The following is a 23,212-nucleotide window of genomic DNA, read 5'->3' as shown; positions in this document are numbered from 1 at the left end:
TCCTACACAGTAAATTTTGAAGAGTAAATTTTACTCAATTTGAGTAAAATTTCACTCCCAAAAATATAACATTTGGTCCCAGTCCAAAAAGAGTAAAAATTACTCGTCAGTTATTTATACTCTATCTAGAGTTCCTATTTTACTCTACAAGATTAAAATTTACTCAATTCAGCATAAAGTGAGAACTCCAACACCATTTTACTCAATAAGTTATATTTTACCCTGCACAGAGTAGTAACTAACTAATAGAGTTCCATTTCTACTCTTAAAAAAGTTGTATTTTACTCTGTTCAGAGTAGTAACTGCCTTAAAATAGAGGTCTAATTCTACTATGAATAGAGTTCTATTTCACTCAATAAAGAGTGGTATGTTACTCAATATTGATTTTAATAATAACTCTGGATTAAAATATTTGAAATAAAAAAAGACCAGAAATTAATATTCAACCATGAATTTATTTTTCTTAAATGCATAACAAATGCACTGAGCACCCATACATTTCAGTACCATTTGGCCTTTGTAACATGACAGCATTGTATAATACAAAACTAAAATGGCCTCAAAACTTGCTACAAAAATCTTCGTGAATAAGGCACCATGGGGAAAAAAGTCTCAGGGTGACACATACCTATAATTTCATAATAAAAACAAATAGAATATATATATATAATATATATATAAATAAAAACTGCTATGGACACTGTCACAACACAATCAGTAGCTGCAGATAATGTATCAGATAAAAGGCGAAAGAATATGAAATTAAAATTTGAGTTATGGGCAAAGAAATTCAGAAAACCACAGTGCAATAGTTAGAGCTTAGCCACTCATCACAGGAAAAAGTATGGAACAATAAATGAACTTGAATCATCATTACTGTATGACATCTGCCACTTTAAGTTCAGCCACTGTTGCAGCACAGCTGTCTACTCGACTCTCGACTCGAAGGACTGGGTCAGAAGCGGCACTGTTCGATGGAAAGTCATCAACAAAACTTTCAAGTAAATCTTCAGCTGTAGAGGGGCCTTCACCAGGATCATCACAAGGTTCATGTGCTTTAAGATGCTTTCGAAACCCAGAAAAAGTACCAAACAAATGAGAACAACCAGGCTGACCACATTTCAGACGAAGATCAACTTCAAGTGCTTAATTAGTGAATTGGCATTTGCCTGAGAGCCTTTGCAAATAAAACAAAACATCTCTGCATCAAATCAGTGCTAAATCAGTCCTTTTTCCAGTATAAAAACAATCCGTGCAGCATCAGAACCCTCCAAACAAAAGCATCTCAAAGCGTCACAGTCAGTGCAGCATCCGAGCTCTCATCTCTTTGACCCTGGGAGTCACCTTGGTTGTAGCAGCATCAATCTGGTAAACAGCGGTTTGCAAGAAGTGGTAGACGTTGGCCAGATCCCTGTTGTATGACGTAGCGAAGACGAAATGAGCTTTAAAAAGCTCATTAAAAGAGGCAAGAGAATCTGGTGACTGACATGGGATTGCATGTTTATCAATCACAATGAAATACTTGTGAATGGTGCTCCTCTGGGTTCCCACAGCCAGCAGATATGGTTGACGGCTTTCAGTGATGCTGTCCAGATGCTCCTCAATACTGGTCCCAGTCTGTGACAAGAAAATTGAATTAGTTTTGCTATGAAAATTAATCTGTTGCAGTGTAGGGTCCCATCATCACCACCAGAATCACTTATTGCCACAAACAGCAAGATGAACCATAACATCCTCAGCCTTATATTTTTTATTCTGCTAAACGTAAAAGAAATAAACTTTATATCAGTGTATCTCAGGCCGATGGTGAGAGATCTCTGGTCTAAATCAGATAAATGTCACAGGGCACCCACTGGTTACAGATGAGCATGGTCATCGCATGATTTCACAAGAAAAATGTGGACAGAACAATGAGCCTAAAACTATAACATTACCTTAATAAATTTCACAAGATGGTCAATGGCTTGTCTGATGGAGAGCTTTCCTGGTCTCTTGTTGCGGCCATGAGGTGATGGCGGCATGAGGTGGATAAGGAGCAAGATGGAGGACATCTCACTGTCCCATCCTAAAAATATTAGAAAATTCAAAAACAAATTTGTACTAAAATTGATATATTTTTGTTCCAAAACCATTTGCCTCTTCCATTATTATTGTTTCTTTAAGTGCAGTGTACCGTGTTCTAGTTCTTCTGTTGCGGATTCAGCATTATGAAGGACATCCTCAAGGTCACTTGTTTGGGTGATGCCATGGCTTTGTTCAATGACTTTCTGCCTGTAGTGAGTAGGCCACTTCTCCAGGAACTTTGCAGAGATGTTATCACCAAACATCAGACTGAAATCCTGCTCAATCTGTAGACAAGATGGAATACAGAAAACATGGCATACATTGTTAATTGCTGCACCAGGAACGACCAGGGATGTAATCTGTTTAACTCTTCTCTTGTGTTCAGGTCACCAGTGACCTTTTTTCAAGCACATGAATTTGTTTATAGCATTGAGGCTTTTCGACTTTGTCGGGAACCTCTATTTCAACGAATACTGGGAAAAAAAAAAAAAAGCTGCACAAAAAATTATTAAAACCAATATTTTCATGGATAAGAAAGCCTATGTAAACAATGTAACCAAGAGAAGAAAAACAAAATGGATGATAAAAAATGTTTACGAGTATTTTACAGCTGATTTGAAACATTGGTCAAAACTGACCCAAAACACCATAGATGGCAGTAGAAAGTTAAAGAGCGACATACCATTCCCATGACGTCAAGAAATCTTGGAAAGGTGTGGAATATTTCAGAGGACCTCACTGGGTCATGAACAAATGCTTGGCGATGGGTGAAGGTCTGTTTCATCTTCTCCTTGATTATTGCTTCATCAGTTGTATGCTGCATCAGTGCGATGGCCTCACTACACTGGGTTTCTGTGGTTAGCTGGTTTTCCTTACTGAAGGGGGTTCTGTCACCAGAATTTGGACCACCTGTAACAGTGATCAGTGAACAGTAACCTGTAACAGTGAAACCACATGCTGATGCAATACTTTCTTTACTTCTCAAAAAAGTTGAGCCACCCTCACCCCTTATGGCCTTGGATGCCCACTCGTCTTTTTACTAAACCACCTGCAATGCCCACTACTGTAGTAACAAAAAAGCCCAATGAACAAAAATTTATTTAACGTGAATTCTCATAAAAAAAAATCTATTTACACTCAAAATCATGTACCTGTCAGTGGCTGGGGGTTTCTTCTCTTTTGTCCCTCTGAGGCTTCTTTTTGAAGTGTTTTCACTCTCCATGCAAGAAATCCACTCCCATCTACTGGATTGTAATACTGCTGCTAAAGACCAAGATTTTTTTTTTTTCATTTTTACTCCTTAAAGAACTAACACATGCCAACATCAAGGTCAACCAGCCTGACAACTTGTTGAAGTTAGGAGAAAGGGTCAGCATACAGAAATGTTAATAAATTGAAATCTCACTTGGTTTTTTGATCAATACCAGAACTAATGAGTAAAAAAGTGAGACTTGTTTTATGTACTTACATAACCCAAAGTGCCCTGGGGATCGGCCAGGTAGGGAAACAAGGCAGTAATACCCTTTGCGTAGTCCTCTTAACACGTCTTGAAGGGCTCGTCCTACAGTACACACACACACACGTATGAGATCCAAACAAAAGCACTGCTATGCCAATGCCTTCTGCATTTGGTCTCCACCAAATAAAGCCATATATGTTAGGGTTGGATGTTAATTATGTGACAACATACCCATGTTCACTCGCCATGTGTGCTACCAATATCTTCACCATGTCACGTCTTCTGGAATCGGCTTTTTTTCCGAGCATACTCTGTAAGGATCTTCTCTCCTCCAGGTTTCTCCCTCAGAATGTTTTCAATAAGCTAAGTGTGAGGGGATAAAAGAGAGGAGAGACACAGGAATTTGGTGGCCAATTACATTTACAGTGACAAAAATGGAAACCATACCATGCAAATTTACTTGGCTATTTCCTCCTCTTACTCCTTTAATCAAAATCTTGATCTCTCCATCTGCAAACCTTACCTGAGCGAGATGAGTCGGGTCAGCTCTGTTTCTTTGGGCAGGACTAGGCTGCAAAATTATGGTGTCATCTGAGCCCCCCTCATTGTCTGCACCAGAGCTGAGAAAGGAGCTGTTGCTGCTCGCTGTGGAGGGGCATGCACAGGGGCTCACTGAACCTAGCATGTTGACATAACAGGTGTCATTATAATAACATGTCATTAGCAAGTGGGAATCAGCGGTGACAAGAGTAATGTAAAATATCATTTTAGATCAGGATGGATCCACACACCAACCTAGTGTTTCCTTAGATCAGGGGTCCCCAATCATGTGTCATGAAGGGCCGAGAGTATGCAGGTTTTCATTCCAACCACTCACTACACCAGCTGATTTCACTAATCATCACACCATCACCCAGAGACCAGGGAACTAATTAGTAAAATCAGCTGGTGTAGTGAGTGGTTGGAATAAAAACCTGCATACTCTCGGCCCTCCGTGGCACATGATTGGGGACCCCTGCCTTCAATGCTTTCTTAAGTGTCTGAAGAGACATGTTCATTCAAAATGTCATGCTACGTGGACAAGTCTCTTTTACTATGTTGCATTACAAGGTTAGCCGGGACTGCATGGATTTTGAAACTCCAAGTAAAAAAGTACTCACCATCGAAATCTGAGCTTGAGGACAAACAGACCTCCAGCACACCCAGGTCTGGTTTCATTTCAAGAAATGCAAACGCGTCCTCGTCAACTTCAGTGTGAAGATCATCATAAACTTTGAAGTCCAAAGAAGGAATTTCAATTATTATTGAATGAAAAGCACTCCCGACTCCACTCAGAGTGAAACACACGTGCTCGCTAACCGAACGGCAGAGAAAACAGACCATACATAACAGAATGGTCTATAAAAATTCGATAATAATAATAATAATATGATAACGGTTCACTCCAGTACGGTCTTTTGCAGCCGGGCTGCGCGCGCACCTCGTATTGTTTCTACACAAGAAACCAGTCTATAAGAATGAGGCTCAGTTTAAAATTTACATCCGTCATCACAGTGTGAGCTGAAGCTAACGTTAGCATCGACATTAGCAGTTATGCCGTGTGACCCACAAATTCCAGCTGCAAGCATTATCGTTTGAGTAAGCCAACAAAAATTCCGTTGAGCTTTTAATAAAATCAGTTTTTGTATTTTGCTGACTTACCTGGCTTACCGCCGTCTGCCGTTGCCGTTCACCTCCACCTTGCAATGCGGGAATAGAAAATGGCGGCCGAAACGAAACTTAAAAACTGGAAGAAAAGTGGGCGTGTTGTTGACATTACTCCAATACGAAGTACTCGGGTTTACTCTATTTTTTTCCTCCGACTCTGGTGGCTACTCTAGGTAATTAGAATCCGAAATGAGTAAAAATTACTCTTATAGAGGAAAATCAATGATCACTCTGAAAAAATTACTCCCTCATTTTTACTGTGTAGATCTTTATTTAGACCGTTCCTTAGTGGGTAGCACATAACATATATATGAAGACCTGGAATCACCAACTAGTGATAATGTCACAACTCTGCGCAGTTATTAGTAACGTGCAAGAACCACTCATTAGCACAGCAACTAATTAACAGAGCTACTCACAAGAGATATGTGCAAGGCAGAAGGTGGTGGAGCACTGTAATGCTGAAGTCCATTCTCCTTCAGCAGGAAGTTTTGTACAATTATGTAATGAAATATGAGGGCGGCACGGTGGTGCAGTGTTAAGCACTGTTGCCTCACAACAAGAAGGTTCTGGGGATGAGCCCAAGCTCAAGTGCGGCATCTTTCTGTGCGGAGTCTGCATGTTCTCCCTGTTCCTGCGTGGGTTCTCTCTGGTACTCCAGCTTCCTCCCACAATCCAAAGACATCAAGAGGGGACGAGGCTGATTGATACTCTAAATTGACCGTAGGTGTGACTGTGAATGGTTGTCTGTCTCTATTGTTGTGTTGGTCCTGTGATGGACTGGTGACCTGTCCAGGGTGAACCTGCCTCTTGCCTTAAGGCTGCTGGGATAGGCTCCGCCCCCAACAGAATAAGTAGAAGAAAATGGATGGATAACTATTCATCGAAATTTGTTGATAGCCCTGATCTCAGATAGTATGTTTTTAATCGATATTGTAACTTTAAAAATATGACCAATTCTTTAGGAAATGCCCTATAATATTTTGTATATATAGTACTTGTTACAGATTCCAGGATCTGGCATCATTTTGTGTGTGTGTATTTATTTATTTTTTTGTTTCCGCCACTTCCTCACCTGTCACCTGCTGGACCTGTGAAGGGGAGTGCCTGTGATGTCACCGGGATTCCTTTGGCTGTGTTCCCCCTCAACCATATTCCCACTGCTCCAGCTGTGCACCATAAACCAATCACCTGAGCCCACCTCCCTCCATGTTAAAAGAGCCATCAGTGCTTCACTTGTAGCAGTTTGTATCCCCCCCCTTATGCAGACCTGCCACGTGTGCTTGTTGTTGAAAGCTATTTAAAAGCTGGTGGTCGCCGCTCTGTGCGAGAGCCAGGCATTGTGTGAACTTTCTTTCTTGTTTGTGTGGATGTATGCTGGGCTGAGAGCCTTAGTTTTGTGTTCTTTTTTTGCACACTCTGTTGCCTTTAATAAATGGCTGGGTAGCCTTGTTACACATCCTTGTTATTTCCCTCATACCCTTTTTACACTGAAAAATGCGTGTCAATGCGGGTTTTTGGACCCGTGTTTGCTTGGCATTAGGGCACATTCAAGCTTTTGAAAGACCCAGGTCTGAACTCCCGCTGTGAGGGCTGCATGCCTGTGTTTCTCTCTCATGTCATCGCGGTGACAACGTCATCATTACATGTAAACGTGCACCGGAACGCTGAGAGGTAAACACAACAACATGGACGTTGTTGAGTCAAATGTTAGCAATGTCGCTGCGTGCACTGCAATGTTATCATAAGGCCACTCAGACTGTCCCATGCCGCTCCTGTTCATCCTGTTGTTTATTAAGGAGAACTGTTTTATAAGGGCCTTTAGCTTGTTGATGACCTGCCTGGTGGTCTGGTCAAACCCGGGCTCCCTCAAAATGCCAGCAATGTTTCCATGAATCACTGTGATTTCACGGTCTTGCCAGTGCACTGCCATGATCAATAAAAAGATGTGCAAGATCACTGTACAAGTTGTTTAGAAACATGGTCGCATCAGATTGTGACAGGAAGGTGGCGTGACACCTGAGACGACGCGGGTTGCCTTTTTCACACTGCAGGCGAGCTGAGCCGAGCCGCTAAACACCCGGGTCACTTGGTGAGTCAGTTGACGCGGCTCAAAATGCCGAGTCAACCCTTTCAGAGTGCGAAAAACCTGTGCTGACCTGCGTTTTTGGTGCAGTGAGAAAGCAGCTTCGTTTACCTCAAGGCTCATTCTGTGGGCGTATTTATTGAAAGTCTTTTTGGGAAAGGTGTTGGTGGCGCCGCAGGTTGGCTTGGCTGAGCTTGGATATCCAAAGACATACGTGTTGACAAGTGAAGCTCTGGTGTGATGTGCAGACTGGGCTTTTATAGTGGCTGTAGTTGATTGTAGAATGGAAGCCAGGTGTGGAAATTGGTGAGGGAGAACAGGTGTGCTGACCCAAGCCATGGAATAGTCAGTGAGGGGGGGAGGGGTGTAGATGAAGGTGGGGAGGAGCGAGCCGTAACACCTCATATTCCGTTGGGGGGTAGTTTGTTGAAGCTTGTTCTGCACATCTAAAAGTGGATGTCATATCATAATGTAATCTTCAAGAATGTCTAGCGATATTTGGACTTCAATCTATAGGTGTGACAAAAATGAGACAATAACTGTCAGTCGATGGCTACCAATCTAACAGAGGACCTACAGTATGTGCTTCTTATGAGACTATATAAGAGACTATGCCTGCCACTACAAAGTGAGAAGTCATACCAGTATTACTCATTTTCATGTTCATTAAATCTCTCTAACCTTAGAAACCTAACCAGGTATTATTTCCTAACTGCTCTCCTAGGTGTTTTAATTAGTGAGAAATCCTCGTTATATGAGGCAGATGGCACAATCCTCTGTCTTTTGTTAAAGTCACACTAATTAGGATTCTCGAAGATGCGTCTAACCAGAATCCTTAATAAGGGAGCCTGCTTAGCCAAGTAATAAGAGACCTGATGTCTCCACAGCAGTGCTCACCTTCAAACTTGAAAGTAAAAACCTGTCAAATTTTCAACACAGATCTTTTGTCATTTATTTCAGTTTGTATAGTGTGTGCAGGTTAAACTGTGTTAGTCTTAAAAGTCTGCATTTTACCTCCTGATTACATGCTGTCTTGAAATGATGCACACAAATGGAGCCGCTGAAAATGTGGCTCAAGCTGATTACTGATCAGCGCTGATCTAATATCCAGCAATAAACTGTCAGATTAAACTTTCAGAGTAGGAAAGGGATACACAAGAGAATGTTTTTTGGCCTCTGTGTGAATGGATATGCCTGCAACCTCCCACATGTCAGTCTTCTTTCGGCCTTCCAGCACTTTGAAAACAGGAAGATTTGTCGAAGCTCTCATCTGAGTCCAGATACCTCCTTCTAAATAGGCACAGATGGCAGATATGGCCCAGAATGAATCTAGGTTCACTTTGGCTTCTTCTGCTGAATAGGGTATGACAAAAATAATGCTGGCTTGTGGTTTTGACATTCCATAAACAAAACAACAACAACAACAACCAAAATCTCTCTCCAGAATGTAAACAAGTTTTTTTTTTCCCCAAAAGCAATTATACAAACTGTAAATTTGTTCTATAATGGATAATATTTAGTCACTCCAGCAAAAGAAACACTGCTTCATAATGTTGAATTGCATGTCATATCACAAAACACACACACACACACACACACACACACACACACACACACACACAGTGTATCGGATAGAAGTGTGATGTCACACTGGCATCACAACACCAACAAAACTTGGAGTAAGAACTCTGACAGCAAAGTGTGGAATAACAGACAAGTTTTTTTGTTTGTTTTTTTGCAAATAACATGTCACTTTATTTAGATGGCACGGTGGTGCAGTGGTCAGCACTGTCGCCTCACAGCAAGAAGGTTCCAGGTTCCAGTACCAGCTCCAGCACAGGATCTTTCTGTGTGGAGTCTGCATGTTCTCCCTGTTCCTGTGTGGGTTCTCTCTGGTACTCCAGCTTCCTCCCACAGTCCAAAGACATCAAGAGGGGACGAGGCTGATTGATACTCTAAATCAGGGGTGGGCAATCATGTGCCATGGAGGGCCATGGACTGTACTGTGTATGCAGGTTTTCCGTCCAACCAAACACTTAAACAGGTGATTCCACCGATTAACACACCTTCAGCCACAGAAGAGTGTTAATCAGCAAAATCCAGGGGTGAACCTGCCTCTCACCCAAAAAGCTCCAGCCCCCCCCACCCCCCACGACCCTTAACAGGATAAGCGGAAGAAAATGGATGGATACACGTCACCTTTCTCTTTATTTCAAATGAAAAAGACCCAACATTCCCACACGAGCAAGCACTCTGTGACGCAGGCAAGAAAAAACTCCCTTTTAACAGGAAGAAACCTAAGGCACAACCAGGCCATCTGCCTCGACTGGTTGGGGTTGAGAGGGCGAAGGAGGGAGTTGGGAAGGGGGAGGAGAGGAGAGAGAGAGAGGGAGGGGTACATAGGAGAGAGAAAAGAAACACAGGGCCAGGGAAACCAAGCAGTTGGTCCAGGACAGAAAGTGATCAACCCAACATCTACAGCCCCAGGTGACCTGCAAGGTGAGAGAACAAAGACAACTTCGCAAGAGAAGAAGTTAAGCTTAATGGATGCATTGATACATGTGAATTTAATGGACAAAGATGGTTAGAAACAGAGGGGGAGAAAGCTCAGTGCATCATGGGAGTTCCCCAGTAGCAACATAAACTAGGAGCTGGTCCAGGACAAGCTTGACCATCCCTAACTATAAGTTCTATCAAAAAGGAAAGTTTTAAGCCTACTCTTAAATGTAGACATGGTGTTTGCACCCCGGACTGAAACTGGAAGCTGGTTCCATAAGAGTGGAGCCTGATAATTGAAGGCTCTGCATACCATTCTACAGAACCACAAGTAGACCTGCATGCTGGGGTGTAGAGCTCTGGTTGATTCATAAGGAACTATGAACTCTTTAAGATAAGATGGAGCCTGACCGTTAAGAGCTTTAAAAATGAGGAGCAGGATTTTATTGGAAGCCAGTGCAGTGAAGCTAACACGGGGGTGATACAATCTCTCTTCCTAGTTCCTGTCAAAACACGTGCGGCCGCATTCTGGACCAGCTGCAGAGTCTTTAACCACTTGTTAGTGAAGCCTGATAATAAAGAGTTACAATAGTCCTGCCTAGAAGTAACAAATGCATGGACTATTTTTTTTCTGCATCACCTTGAGACAGAATGTTTCTAATTTTTGAGATATTGCGTAGATGAAAAAAGGCGGTCCTTGAAATTTGTTTAATGTGGGAATTGAAGGACAAATCCTGATAAAATAGAACTCCTAGGTTCTTAATATTAATGCCATCCAGAGCCATAATATCACTAGATAGCATGTCTCTTAGGTGTTTGGGGCCAAGCACAGTAACTTCTGTCTTATCAGAGTGTAACAGTGAAAAGTTATAAGTCACCCAGGCCTTTATGTTTGTATTGCATGCTTGTAGTTTAGATAACTGTTGGCCTTCATCTGGCTTTATTGGTAAAAATAATTGAGTGTCATCTGTGTAACAATGAAAATTTATTGAGTGTTTCCAAATAATATAACCTAAAGGAAGCATATAAAAATATTCTGGGTTGGGACTCGGCGAGAGCAGTCGCACTCCTCCTCTCTCCTCCTCTTCTTTTCTGTCTGACTATCATTCTTTGTCTCAATTTCTATCCAACGCAGCTGTGAGCTCTCCACCTAAAATTAATCATGGAATTTATCAGCTGGTCTCTCAACCCTATTGACACCATATTTTCGACAAAGAAATCAGGATCAGAGGAAACTGCCTGTCCACATGGAACCGACCCTGCGGGCTACGTTCTCGATTCCTGGGGGAGATGGTGTACTGCGTGCTTGACGCCTCTCTCCGTGAAGGACATCGAGGACCTCTACGTATTTGGGTTCATGGTTGTGGGGCTTCTCCTCCTCGGATTTGGAGGTGCCCTCACATACCGCAAAATTGGCAAGACGACGGCGGCCACCAGATCTGGATCTCCACAACTGACCGTCATTTACAACGCAATTACTGAGGCTGGCAAAGCGGGCACCAACAGACTCTTGAACTGAAACGCAGTGATGGAAACCATCTTGGAGCAGTTGGCCGCTCTGCGAAGAGGAGAGTGATGTTGAAGACCAGAAAATTTTAACTTACAATTTGGATTGGACTGAAAGAGAAGACGGATTGGAACGTGTGCTCCTCTGCCCTAACCCAAACACAGCCTCTGCCCTCTCCACCTCCCTTGGGGTGGCAGCGCCTGACCTTGGCTGCAGCCTGCCTCGCCCTGGCTTGGTGGCGTGGCTCCACTGCGACGCCTCACTCTCACTTGCCTCCATTGGGTCAACGGACTGTTCAAGTTTAGCGTACATACACAACAAATGTATATGTGCTGTTGTTAAATTCTGAAGTGTACCATTATTACTTTCAATCTGTAATAATTGTGACCGCTTGTGATAGTTGTATCAGGCTTTGAGTTGTGTAATGGCATTTCGCCTTGGGCTCGATCCCTTGGTGACAAATAAAACACATCTTGACTCTTGATAAAAAGTGAAAAGTATTGGTCCAATCACTGCACCTTGGGGAACACCGTGTTTAACTTTTGTTTGCATGCATGGACTAGAAGATTTATCATTAATGTATGAAAACTAAAATCAACCTAATAATGTCATGATCCCTGTCTCGTATTCCTATTTATTGTTAGAGTCCTGTCTTCCTGTGCTCCTTCCCGTGATTACCTCATGTGTCTCACCTGTGTTGAGTGCACCACCTGTGTCTCTTTCCCCCCAGCCTATTTAACCTCTGTGTTTCCCTTTGTCTGTTGTCGGATCATTGTTAGTAGTCTCAGTCTCAGGTTGCGTCTGAATTGCCAAGTGGCAACCTACAACCTACTGCTACGACGTAGGCTGTCCGAAACCACAACTGCCGTGAGTAGCGACCTACTTCGCAACCTAAATTCCAGCCTAATCACGCCCACATTGTAGGTCGATTCAGGTGCATCCTATGGGCCAACCTATGGCCCACAATGCACCGCAGACTTCTTCCTCGTCCCCTAAAAACTTGTGGACGCACAAACTTGCGCCAGCAACAGTCTCCCATTCTTATACAGCACCAACATTTACAGTCATTGTTGATGACTAAAGGCGTGTTCACTCCAAACGCGACTCGTGTGAACACACCTGTACATGTGCGTTAATGTGCTTAGTAATAGAGAATGAATGACGGGTGCGCTCCAAGTGGAGTGCAGTGCAGCAGTCAGGCCAGCAGGTGGGGCTTTCATTGGTTCGGTCTACCTAATTGCGGTATCTGTGCTCTGCCAGCAGAGGTCATGTTTCACCACCAATCTTCGAGGGTGTCTGAATTGTGCCATGTAGCAGTAGGTCGTAGGTTGCCACTTGGCAATTCAGACGCAGCCTCCGTCTCCGTCTCCGTCTCCTGCTAATGTTTTCTCCCTTGTGTTCCCAGGTCCTCCATGTTCCCATTTAAGTTTTTAGATTGGTTTGATCTCGGTTTTGTTGCTACTTTGTACCTGTCCAGGACTTAGGCCTGTTGACCCTTTTGTTTTACTATTTTGTATTTTCCCTTCCGTTGGTACTTTGTGTTTCCTGTGTTACTTTGTCTTTTTATCATTAAATACCTTTTTGTTGAACCCCACAGTCTGCACCTGCCAGATAAATACAATTTAAACCAGTTTAATGCCAATCCCTTGATGCCAATTGAGAGAAGTCTCTGTGGCAGGATTTGATGGTCAATTTTTCAAATGCAGCACTAAGACCTAACAGGACAAGTACAGACACAAGCCATTATCTGATGAAATTGAAAGGTTGTCAGTAATTTTTACCAGTGCTGTCCCTGTGCTGTGATGGTCTCTAAAACCAGACTGAAATCCTCAAATAAGCTATTACGTAGGAAGTCACACAGCTGATGAGAATTAAATTCTATATTAATTTGATAAAAGTAGTCTAAATAATATCAAGTGCGAGAGGTGGGGTTCACCCTGGATTGGTCACCAGTCTGTCACAGGACCATCAGGAGCAATTAGGGGTTCAGTATCTTGCTCAAGGACACTTCAACATGGCCACCAAGTGAAGTGAGAATCGAACCAGTGGCACTTCAGTTGCTATACAGCCACTACACCTCAATACAATGGCTGTCCTCTACCTCTACCTCCCTTAGCATCAGTGTCTTCTTCTTCTTCTAAAAAAAAAGTAATATGGACATCATAATTAGAGAGAATAATGCGCTCCTTAATTCGATTTGCTTTTTAAGATTAAATTAATAATTGGAAGGCTGAATGGAATTTTGTACCTGAATCATTTTCATAAACCTTTTTAATGAAGTTCACTCCCTTGTTGGCTCTAAATGTCATACCTTGAACTCAGAAACATGGTGCCTTTCTCTCAACCAATTAATCTTTAGGATGAACTCTTCTCCTTTTCCAATAACACGATCTCTACTATAATCAGTCTTCTGTCTGACGGTTTCCCTGCCTTGTCAATAATATCATCTTAGTCATACAGGAAGATTTGCAAGTGTTCCATGCAAGCAATCTCCCCCTCAGAATGGAATTTAAAATGCCTACATTTGCAGATTTATTGTCACCACCACTGATGACAAAATACAATCAGAATCAGCATAATCTGTAACACACTGATGCTACATGATCTGACATTCACACAGAGTTAAAACAGGCTAGTGGTAGCTGACAACAGGTTTTTTTCTATCTTGCAGTTGAAATGCTACCTTCAAAGACATTCTCATTGTTCATACATACAGATAATATACATTTTTATGCCATTTTACAGAGTAAATCCCACTACTGTATTTTAAGGTGCTACTCCCTCCTAAAGGCAGATGAAGCCATGTGAGCTTAAGGACAGGAAAATGAAAGAGCCCTCATCAACAGTTCTTGTTACGTGCGGGGTGGGGGATGAGGGAGGTCCAAATGCAGACAGTTGGATGGTGCACAAAACAGGTTTATTGAAAACGGGGAAACTGGAGACAGGGGAACCGACGACTTGACGTGAGGCTGGAGACTTGACGTGACTGAAGAATCATAAACTTGCAAGGAAACATGCTAAACGCTCGACAATAAGCAGCACACGATAACACGCGGACCAGCCAGGACCCTTGGCGGATGGGGGCCGAGCTGACCCGAGGGCTAGCTGCACAGATCGAGGACCCCCAAAGGCCAGCCAGAACCCTCAGCGCCGGGACAGGAGTGGCGCCCGCCAGGACCCTTGGCGGCAGGGAAGGTGTAGCAGCCGCTGGGATTGGGGTGATGCCTGCCAGGACCCTCAGCGCCAGGACAGGTGTGGTGCCCGCCAGGACCCTCGGCGGAGCAGGGTTAGCAACAGTTGGAGACAGGAGTGGCGTCTGTGGGTGGCAGCTGTGCTGATTGGGTGAGGGCTGGACCTGACCGCCTAGGAGCATGAGGGTGGCCAGCCTTGCTTTTGCCCTTAGGCCGGGAGCTCCTGGGACTCCCAGATGGGGGCCGAGCTGACCCGAGGGCTCGCTGCACAGATCGAGGACCCCCGAAGGCTAGCCGGGTGCACGCGAAGTCCACAGCTTGCCGTGACTCTCTCTCCTCATTCTTTTTTGCCATATAGGCAAAGTACTCGAAGAGAGTCATCATACGTGGGGGGGAAACTGTCCGCTGGGTCCAGTCTGTTACGTGTGGGATGGGGAAGGGGGGAAGTGGACCCAAGCGCAGACAGTTGGATGGTGCACAAAACAGGTTTAATGAAAATGGGGAAACTGGAGACTGTGGGCTTGAGGCGGGGAGACTGACGACTTGACGTGAGGCTGGAGACCGACGACTTGACGTGAGGCTGGAGACCGACGACTTGACTGGAGACTGACGACGGGACTGGAGACTTGACTGGTGACTGACGACTTGACGTGAGGCTGGAGACTGACGGCTTGACTGGAGACAGACGACGGGACTGGAGACTTGACTGGTGACTGACGACTTGACGTGAGGCTGGAGACTGACGGCTTGATGTGACTGGAGACTAGTGAAACATAAACTTGCAAGGAAACATGCACAACGCTCGACAATACGCAGCACACGACAACACGCAGACTAAAAATGCACGTCACAAAACGCAATGGACCCAGACCAAACAGGGGAAAACACAGACGTTAAATACATGAGGGAACAAGGCGCAGGTGTGGAAATCAACCAGGTGAGACACATAAAGTAATCAAAGGAGGGAGGACAGGAAGACCAGACAAGACCACAAAATAAAACAGGAAGAGCGAGACAGGGATCGTGACAGTTCTGTGCTTTTTGACAGGCGGGGATGTCTCACATGTGCATCACTGAGGCAAGAATGTCAGTAGGCATTTAAAAGCATGTATCACTGTTCTCTAGCCATACCATACATACTTAGACTGATACAAAACCACTGTTATGATCTGCATCTGGGTATGCATCTAAAAAGCATTTGTGCAGTTTTAGGTGATCTATGTCTGTATTTATGGGAGGGGGATGGAGCTACTAGTACATGCCAAATACCTTGTTATTTTGATGGTATTTGTTTTCTGTTTGGTTTACTATTCTATTAATGTTTGGTACCCCATCACCCAGAAGTTAGTGGGGTGCCAAGCTGTAGCTCAGGCCAGCAAGATCAGGTGGCCAGCTCTGACTTCAGCACTTAGCACAAGTTCGATCAACAGGGAAAGTGAATAGTCTGTTGCATTTAAATGCTCTTTGCCTATAGAGCATTTTGGATAATGCTGTCTGTTCCTGGTACTTGTATTGTTGCAGCAGAGAATAAGGAGGTGGTTCTTCATTGCTGCAAAGAAACATCCCCTCTACTCCACTACATGCACACACGCACCCATGGACGCATGCATGCATGGACACATACACAGATGGTAGAGGAGCTGTTTATTTATATGAACAAACAGCTATATAAGTAGTTGGATGATTTGTTTGTTTTTGGCCCGTGAGCCGCAGTGTGGTGTTGGACAGTAAGAAAGCAAACCAAGTACAGCTACACTGGAGGACACTGGAATAAGATTTCTCCTCACTGTTTTTGTCGCTTCCTCTGAAATGTGTGTTTGCAACCTGATGTGGCAACTGCTCAGCTGAGCTCACAGGTAGGCACCTGTGCACTGTTATCTGGCCAGGGGCTGTTCCCCTACATGGGGTAAATAGAGATCGGGGACATGATCTCACCCTGAGCTACAAGGTACAGAGCAAAATATCAAGTAAAAATCAAAAGAATAGAGACTCTGTAGACATCGCCTATTTGAGCCCGAGTGATAACTCAGGGATTGTGGAATTATTTATTTTTCTAGAGTGATGCTTCTTGTTACGCTTTAATTTCAGTTGCACAGATGAGCCCAAAATATTCTCCCTCTCTGGCTCACTTCTACCCCTTTCACACCGAAACACGGTCAAAGCAGGTTTTTGTACCCACGGTTGCTCAGCATTAGGGCACATTCAAGCTTCCAGCACATGCTGGGAGGGTCTGAACTCCCGCTGTGAGGCTGTGTACCTGTGTACCTGTGCTTTTCTCTCTGGTACATTATCGCGCTGGCAACGTCATCATTACACATAAAAGTACACCATGTCTCTAAATGCCGGTGATGTTCCCATAAATCACCGTGTCCCATACAGTTCCAGAAATCTGCTGCTGGATCTCCTCTTCACTGAGGATGGCGAGCAGGTCAGGGACTTCATGATCTTGCCAGTGCGCTGCCATGATCGATAAAAAAGATGCAATATCGATACAAGTTGTTAGAAACATGATGGCGCTTGCTCAGTTCACGTTAGGGTTCCCCAGTAGGTGGGAGTTCCCAAGCAGAGATTAATTCACCTAAGATCATACACATGTAAATTGTTTAAAAAAGGAGTGAACTAGAGTCTTGGGGACATCAACAGGAAGACTGATCTTATGGCAAAGGCCAAAACATAATTGAGAGATGAGTGAGCAGCTCTTGGAGCCCAGCCCAGCCCAGCCCAGCCCAGCCCAATTTATTTATTTATTTTTTCCAGAGCTTCCATGATGACAGTCTGACCGGCGACACAGTGACAAAATCAGAGTGCGACAGGAAGGACGCGTGAAACCTGAGACAGTACGGGTTGCCTTTTTCACACTGCGGGTGAGCTGAGCAGAGCCAAGCGAACTGCTAAACACCCGGGTTGCTTGGAGGGTCGGTGGACGCGGGTCGTAATGCCGATTCGATCCTTTCAGAGTGCCCAAACGCCCGTGTTTGCCAGCGGTTTTGGTGCAGTAAAACCCTAACCCTATGTGTGTATTTTGTAAGTAAACAAAAAGGGGAGTGACAAAGTTTTCCAAAACTGCCCAGATGAAACATCTGATGTTTTCCGGTTTGCAGTCCCTACTTAATGGAGATTTTAGGATACTTACTTATGCATGATTTATGCACGATCTATGCATGATATGACGACCCTGAGTTGATTTCTACAGAGTTTACAGGGGAAAAAAAATGCTATGAAACCTTTTTAACAATTAACAGTCATCAAAATGCTTATTTTGCAATTTCATTAACTGTTTGAAACAACAATCAAAATTTGCAAAATTAAGTCATGAATATGCTTGAAACACCCTTAATACAGTATATTATTAGCAGTTACTGTGATGGGCAGCATGTAACAGCATGTTAACAGGGTTAACAGCATATATGTGTAATTGTAGCAAGCATACTTCATAAGTATTAATAGCAGTTGAGCTAAAACACATTAGTTCATCTCTTGACCTCAACATTATTACGATAGATTGCTTCAGCAGATTCCTGTTGTGCTCTTTTGTTGTGTTTTTGGACCAAATTGCCATTGTCATATGGTATGATTGCCTCAAATCTTAATCGGGCTACAGTTTTGATTCTGAAACCTTTCTAAAAAAAGGTCATAACGGGATTCATTTTTCTTGTGATATATTGCCAGCTACAGTATTTAAGCACCCTCTCACATCCCCACATCAAATGTGACTCTCTTGAAAAAGGGAATATTGCACAATTATGCGTCCGCTTTTGAAGCACCCTAAAACGAGATGAGTGATTTGTTCAATTTCTTTCTTCCTGAGTTGCAACATTGCAGTGTGAGCCTTAAATCCAAATCATAGCAGAAAATGTGAACATTAAGGAGACAAGTATGAAGAAGTCTCACCTTGAAGCACTGATGCATTTCCTCACAAGCCTATTTATTTAGAGGTAATTAAGTCACAGGTTGTAATAAATTGGTGGTGTTTACAGTTGTATAGTAAAGAGAGGGCGTGATGCACCTCAAGGCCTGACCCAACCATTTGGTGCTTCTTTCCCCCTTCTGCAACAAATGATATGTAATAACAAGGGGCAGTTCTGAGAGAGTCAGCCTTGCCCTTAGTTCAGCCAAAATAAATAGCCTGGGTTCCCACCACATTTGTCATATCGATTTCTCTTTAATGATATGCACAAGAAAGTAATTTCCTTGTCTCTGCGTTGTCAGCAGTGACTAATCAAATTTTCCTGAGACGACCAATTCTATACCTCAAGGAAATGCTTGGCTACAGATTCTGGTCAGCCAAGTGACAGACATCACCTAACAGCTTGTACAGGTGCAATCTCTCTCGGCATGCAAGGCTGGAATACTAAGTGTGTACTACCCACAGTGTCCTTGAGGTTTTAAAGCAATCTTACATGTAAGGCACTAAAACCACAGATATAATCAAACAAAAATGGCAACCCATGCAAATAATCATGCTTTCTTCAGAAGAGCAAATATGTCTGCGCTTTTTTTCAGTAAAAGTAACATACTGACTAACTGGAAAACAAATTAAACTGTGCAACTGCAAAGTTTTTTGTTTTCTATTTCAAGTACTAAAAACATTTTTGCCAAGAATAATAGTTAATCTATTTTACAGTGACACATCAGAATGGAGGCCTGATTCGGGTTATGTCAAGTTTTTCATTGACCAGTTAAAGGCTGTCAAAGGCAGGATCTCCAGTAGTTTTTCATGCTTGTGGAATTTCCACATGCCTGTCTTCAATATCTCATCTTAGCCAAGTAGAATCTGAATACCCAATCATTCATGCCTTGATAATGTTAAATGCTAATTGCCATTGGCTCATTACTACCTCGTGAGACGGCTCCATTTATGAAATGTCACTCAAAATAGTGTACCCACAAGCCAATCGATGGCAGGCCTCTTTCTGTCTGAATGTTTCATTTGCTGTAAATACAGAAACAGAGATATGGATCGGGGGCAGGCAGTTGGACGCCCACATGTGGTTTCTGTGCTGGGCAGTGACACGCTGAAAAGGCATTGATCAGCGGTGGGGCTCAGTATACAGTTTCTTGGAGGATTCTTCTACAGTTGAGACTGAGGCCTGCTGGGGGCAAGATGTTTGGAGTCCAATCGTGACCTTTGAGGTTGGTATAAGACCATGCTATTGATAGAAAAGCAGATATGGTTACTTACCCAGTGGAAGTTGTCATTTTTCAAAATCTGATATCACCCTGCATGTAATATTGTGCCGACTGAGGGAGGTGCCACAACATTGCTGGAAATATTTATATTTACTACCAGCAGTTGGCCAACAGGACTAGGGAAAAAAAAGAGAATTATCACAGTTTGTTCTTTTCATTGAGCTGTTGAAGGGTTACAATTTGTGTAATGACTCTCAAATATACTTTTGTTAAAACTAAAAGTAAACATACATACAAATAACAAGTTAGTGCAGTAAATGTCATTTGCTTTGTCTTTCATTTGAGACATTTTTTGAATTTTTTTTTTAAGAGATTTCTTTTAGGTATAACTAAATAATCAATAGTCAATATATTGACGATGAAGATTTAAAGCCAAAACATAAAAAAACACCCTAAAATACTATAGACATACTTTATAGATTGCTCTATAATTGCTCGACAACAATTGTTTGATGAATTGCTTGAACTATGAGTTTAATAGGGGCAGCATGGCTCAGAGGTAGAGTGGCTGTCTAGCAACCGAAGAGTGAATGGTTTGATTCTCACTTTCACTGGTGAACATGTCCAGATATCCTCGAGCAAGATATTGAGCTCCTATTTGCTCCTGGTAGCCCTGCAACAGGCTCGGTCCAGGGTGCACCCCGCCTCTCACCCAGTGTCAGCTGGGATAGGCTCCAAATGAATGATTGTTATGAAGTGGCTCAACGTGACGATTCATCAAGGCAAAAAATGAAGAACCCTGTTGTGGTAATGTTGAAGACATGCCTCTGTGGTGTATTTCATAGCATAATCTTAGCTTTTTGTTTCTAATGATTACATTTAACTCTTAAAAAAAATTCATTAAAATCTTTGTTCTTTTGTGAAGGTTATCTTCAAGTCAAGTCCTCTTCAGGTCTGTGGCCTCCTCCAGATGCAACATTGGCCAGGGATCTGGGAAGTGGGGAAGCACAAAGGTTGTGGAGAAGAAGATGTGTTAGTAACACGAATGACGACAGGAGGACAGAGAGGAAGGTAAGCAGGATGCCTCCTCTGCATGGATAGAACTGATGTCCACAAAAACAGGGCGTTTGGTCACCCTATGGGCTTTGTATCATAGAAGGATCATTTTAAATTCTATTCTGAATTTGACAGGGAGCCATGTAGAGAAGCCAGTACAGGAGAGTTAATCCATCCATTGTCTTCTGCTTAATCTGGGAGTCTGCTTAATGTGGGAGTTAAAGGACAGATCGTGATCAAAGAGAACTCCTAGGTTCCTATGGTAGTACTGGGGGTCAGGGTGATGCCATCCAGGGTACCTGTCTCATTAGATAGGGTGTCTCTAAGGTGTTTAGGGCCCAGCACAAAAACTTCAGTTTTGTCAGAGTTTAATCAAAGAAACTTGTGGGTCATCCATGTTTTTATTTCCTTTAGACAGGCCTCCAGTTTAGTCAGCTGATTTGTTTCATGTGGGTGTGTAGGTACCTGTCCAAGGTGAACCCCGCCTCTCGCCCGTAACCTCTGGGATAGCAGCCCCCCTGCAACCCTTAATAGGAATAAGCAGAAGACAATGGATGGATGGATGGATGGATGGGTGTGTAGGTACAGCTGCGTATCGTCAGCATAGCAGTGAAAGTTAATCGAGTGTTTCCTTATAATGTGACTAAGAGGAAGCAGGTATAGGGTGAAGAGTACTGGTCCAAGCACAGACCCTTGTGGAACGCCATAACTGACTGTAGTGGTCTCAGAGGCATCAATATTTATACGTATACATGAACCTAGTAAATATGACCTAAACCAGTTTCGTGCAGTTCCTTTAATGCCAATGACAGGTTCCAGTCTCTGTAGAAGGATATGGTGGTCAAAAGTATCAAAAGCTGCACTAAGATCTAATAAGACCAGCACAGAGACCAGTCCCTCATCTGATGCTAGTAGGAGGTCATTGGTAACTTTGACTAGTGCTGTTTCTGTGCTATGATGAACCCTGAAACCTGACTGGAAATCCTCTAATAAGCTGGTGCTGTGGAGAAGTCACAGAGGTGTTTAGTAACTGCTTTCTCCAGAATTTTGGAGAGAAAAGGAAGATCTGATATTGGTTTGTAGTTGTCATTTTGAGGAGGACTTTAATTACTGCTACTTTAAAGGACTGTGGGATGTAACCAGATGACAGCGACACATTGAGAGAGACATCTAAGAGAGAGGTGCTTACTAGGAGTAAAGTGTCTTTCAGCAGCTTAGTTGGGATGGCGTCCATGAGACAGGGGGATGGTTTAGAGGAGGAAAGTGTTGTACTAAGTTCATTAAGGTCAATGGGAGAAAAGCTCCCTGGGTTAATGTCTGGGCCTTCAGCTGCCTTTAAGGTTTCTGAGTTTATAGATGATGTGAGGTCAGCTGATGGCAGGATCTTACAAAGCTAAACATGTATATATCATCAGTGTTTGTTTACAAACCACAATAATCTAAAAATCTTATTTCCTGCTAATTTATGGGTGAGCAAACATTTTTCATCCCTGTTGTTAATTATTTTAAATGACGAAACAGGCAAATGTAGGAATTAATTTTGCTTTACTTCAGATATATAGAAAATATTCTCCCCCAGATGAGGCACAAAGAGACTTCTTCAGGCCTCATAAATGCATCAAAACCTGAATTCAAGGATGACTCAATCTCATCATACAGGGAGAAACAGATGACTGAGGATGGGTAAAGCCAGAGACAAAGCTCCCCTTGAGTCAGCCGGAAAATCTCCATGGGTTCCGTTCATTCCACACTAACCTGTTTGATGGCATCACTGATTTTAAGCTTGACCTATATTTTCTGTGCACAAACACCAAATATTGGGAATGTTGGGAGGGGGAAATTACATGAACAACACATGAGATTAAGTTACACGAATAAAACACTCATCTAACTCATGGCAAGAAATGTATCTTTTATTTTACTTCCTTCCATCCATCCATTTCCTACCTCTTAATCCTTTTAAGGGTCGCGGAGGGGGGGGGGGTGGAGCCTATCCCAACAGCCTTCAGGTGAGAGGTGGGGTTCACCCTGGACAGGTCACCAGTCCATCACAGGACCAACACATACAGACAGACAACCATTCACACTCACAGTCACACCTACAGTCAATTTAGAGTATCAATCAGCCTCGTCCCCTCTTGATGTCTTTGGACTGTGGGAGGAAGCTGGAGTACCAGAGAGAACCCACACAGGAACATGGAGCCTCCACACAGAAAGATCCTGTGCTGGAGCCGGGACTTGAACCCAGAACCTTCTTGCTGTGAGGTGACATTGCGAACCACTGCACCCCTGTGCTGCCCCTTTTGTTTTCCTTGATAAACGTAATTAATTTTAATTCTGTATATCAATTAGGAAAAGAAAAATGATATGGAACAGAATTAAATTGAATGTGTCATTGTTCTTACACGACTGCTCATGTTGATCTTTGTGCAGCGCAAGCACCAAAAGGAGGCAGCACAGTGTGTTTTTCTCCAAACAGTGTGTGTCCTAGGCATCTTTAAACTTACCTCTCACTT

General features: G+C 43.1%; 1 protein-coding gene and 1 long non-coding RNA gene across 7 annotated transcripts; one reads left to right on the top strand and one right to left on the bottom strand.

Annotated features, from left to right (window-relative positions):
- Window positions 1-486: 486 nt before the first annotated feature.
- On the bottom strand, window positions 487-5,609 carry LOC147241911 (uncharacterized). Of its 5 annotated transcripts, none has more exons than XM_086191339.1 (11): window positions 4,684-5,609; window positions 4,047-4,201; window positions 3,755-3,886; window positions 3,533-3,625; window positions 3,216-3,327; window positions 3,070-3,127; window positions 2,747-2,973; window positions 2,174-2,348; window positions 1,935-2,065; window positions 1,523-1,617; window positions 487-1,411 (listed from the first exon to the last, which is right to left on the bottom strand). In XM_086191339.1, exons 7-11 carry the CDS (start codon window positions 2,885-2,887, stop codon window positions 1,300-1,302), a joined length of 654 nt encoding a protein of 217 aa, XP_086047465.1. In that variant the 5' UTR covers window positions 2,888-2,973; window positions 3,070-3,127; window positions 3,216-3,327; window positions 3,533-3,625; window positions 3,755-3,886; window positions 4,047-4,201; window positions 4,684-5,609; the 3' UTR covers window positions 487-1,299. The 5 variants fall into 5 exon arrangements, with proteins under 5 accessions (XP_086047465.1, XP_086047461.1, XP_086047464.1 ...); XM_086191335.1 differs by having other exon boundaries at window positions 487-1,617; window positions 4,684-4,794; window positions 5,225-5,606; XM_086191338.1 differs by having other exon boundaries at window positions 487-1,617; window positions 3,216-3,324; window positions 4,684-5,606.
- Window positions 5,610-12,097: 6,488 nt separating this feature from the next.
- On the top strand, window positions 12,098-22,565 carry LOC147241910 (uncharacterized). Of its 2 annotated transcripts, none has more exons than XR_015110992.1 (3): window positions 12,098-12,186; window positions 20,566-20,711; window positions 22,356-22,565. It is a non-coding gene; the product is annotated as an uncharacterized LOC147241910 (long non-coding RNA). The 2 variants fall into 2 exon arrangements; XR_015110993.1 differs by lacking the exon at window positions 12,098-12,186 and adding an exon at window positions 19,544-19,643.
- The last annotated feature ends 647 nt before the right edge of the window (window positions 22,566-23,212 follow it).

Source organism: Aulostomus chinensis, chromosome 21 (assembly GCF_037954235.1).
Source record: "Aulostomus chinensis isolate RoL2024-O1b breed Wild chromosome 21, RoL_Achi_v1.0, whole genome shotgun sequence".
Taxonomy (NCBI): domain Eukaryota; kingdom Metazoa; phylum Chordata; class Actinopteri; order Syngnathiformes; family Aulostomidae; genus Aulostomus; species Aulostomus chinensis.
Note: the sequence above shows the minus strand (reverse complement) of the source record. Positions and strands in the feature narration are given on the sequence as shown.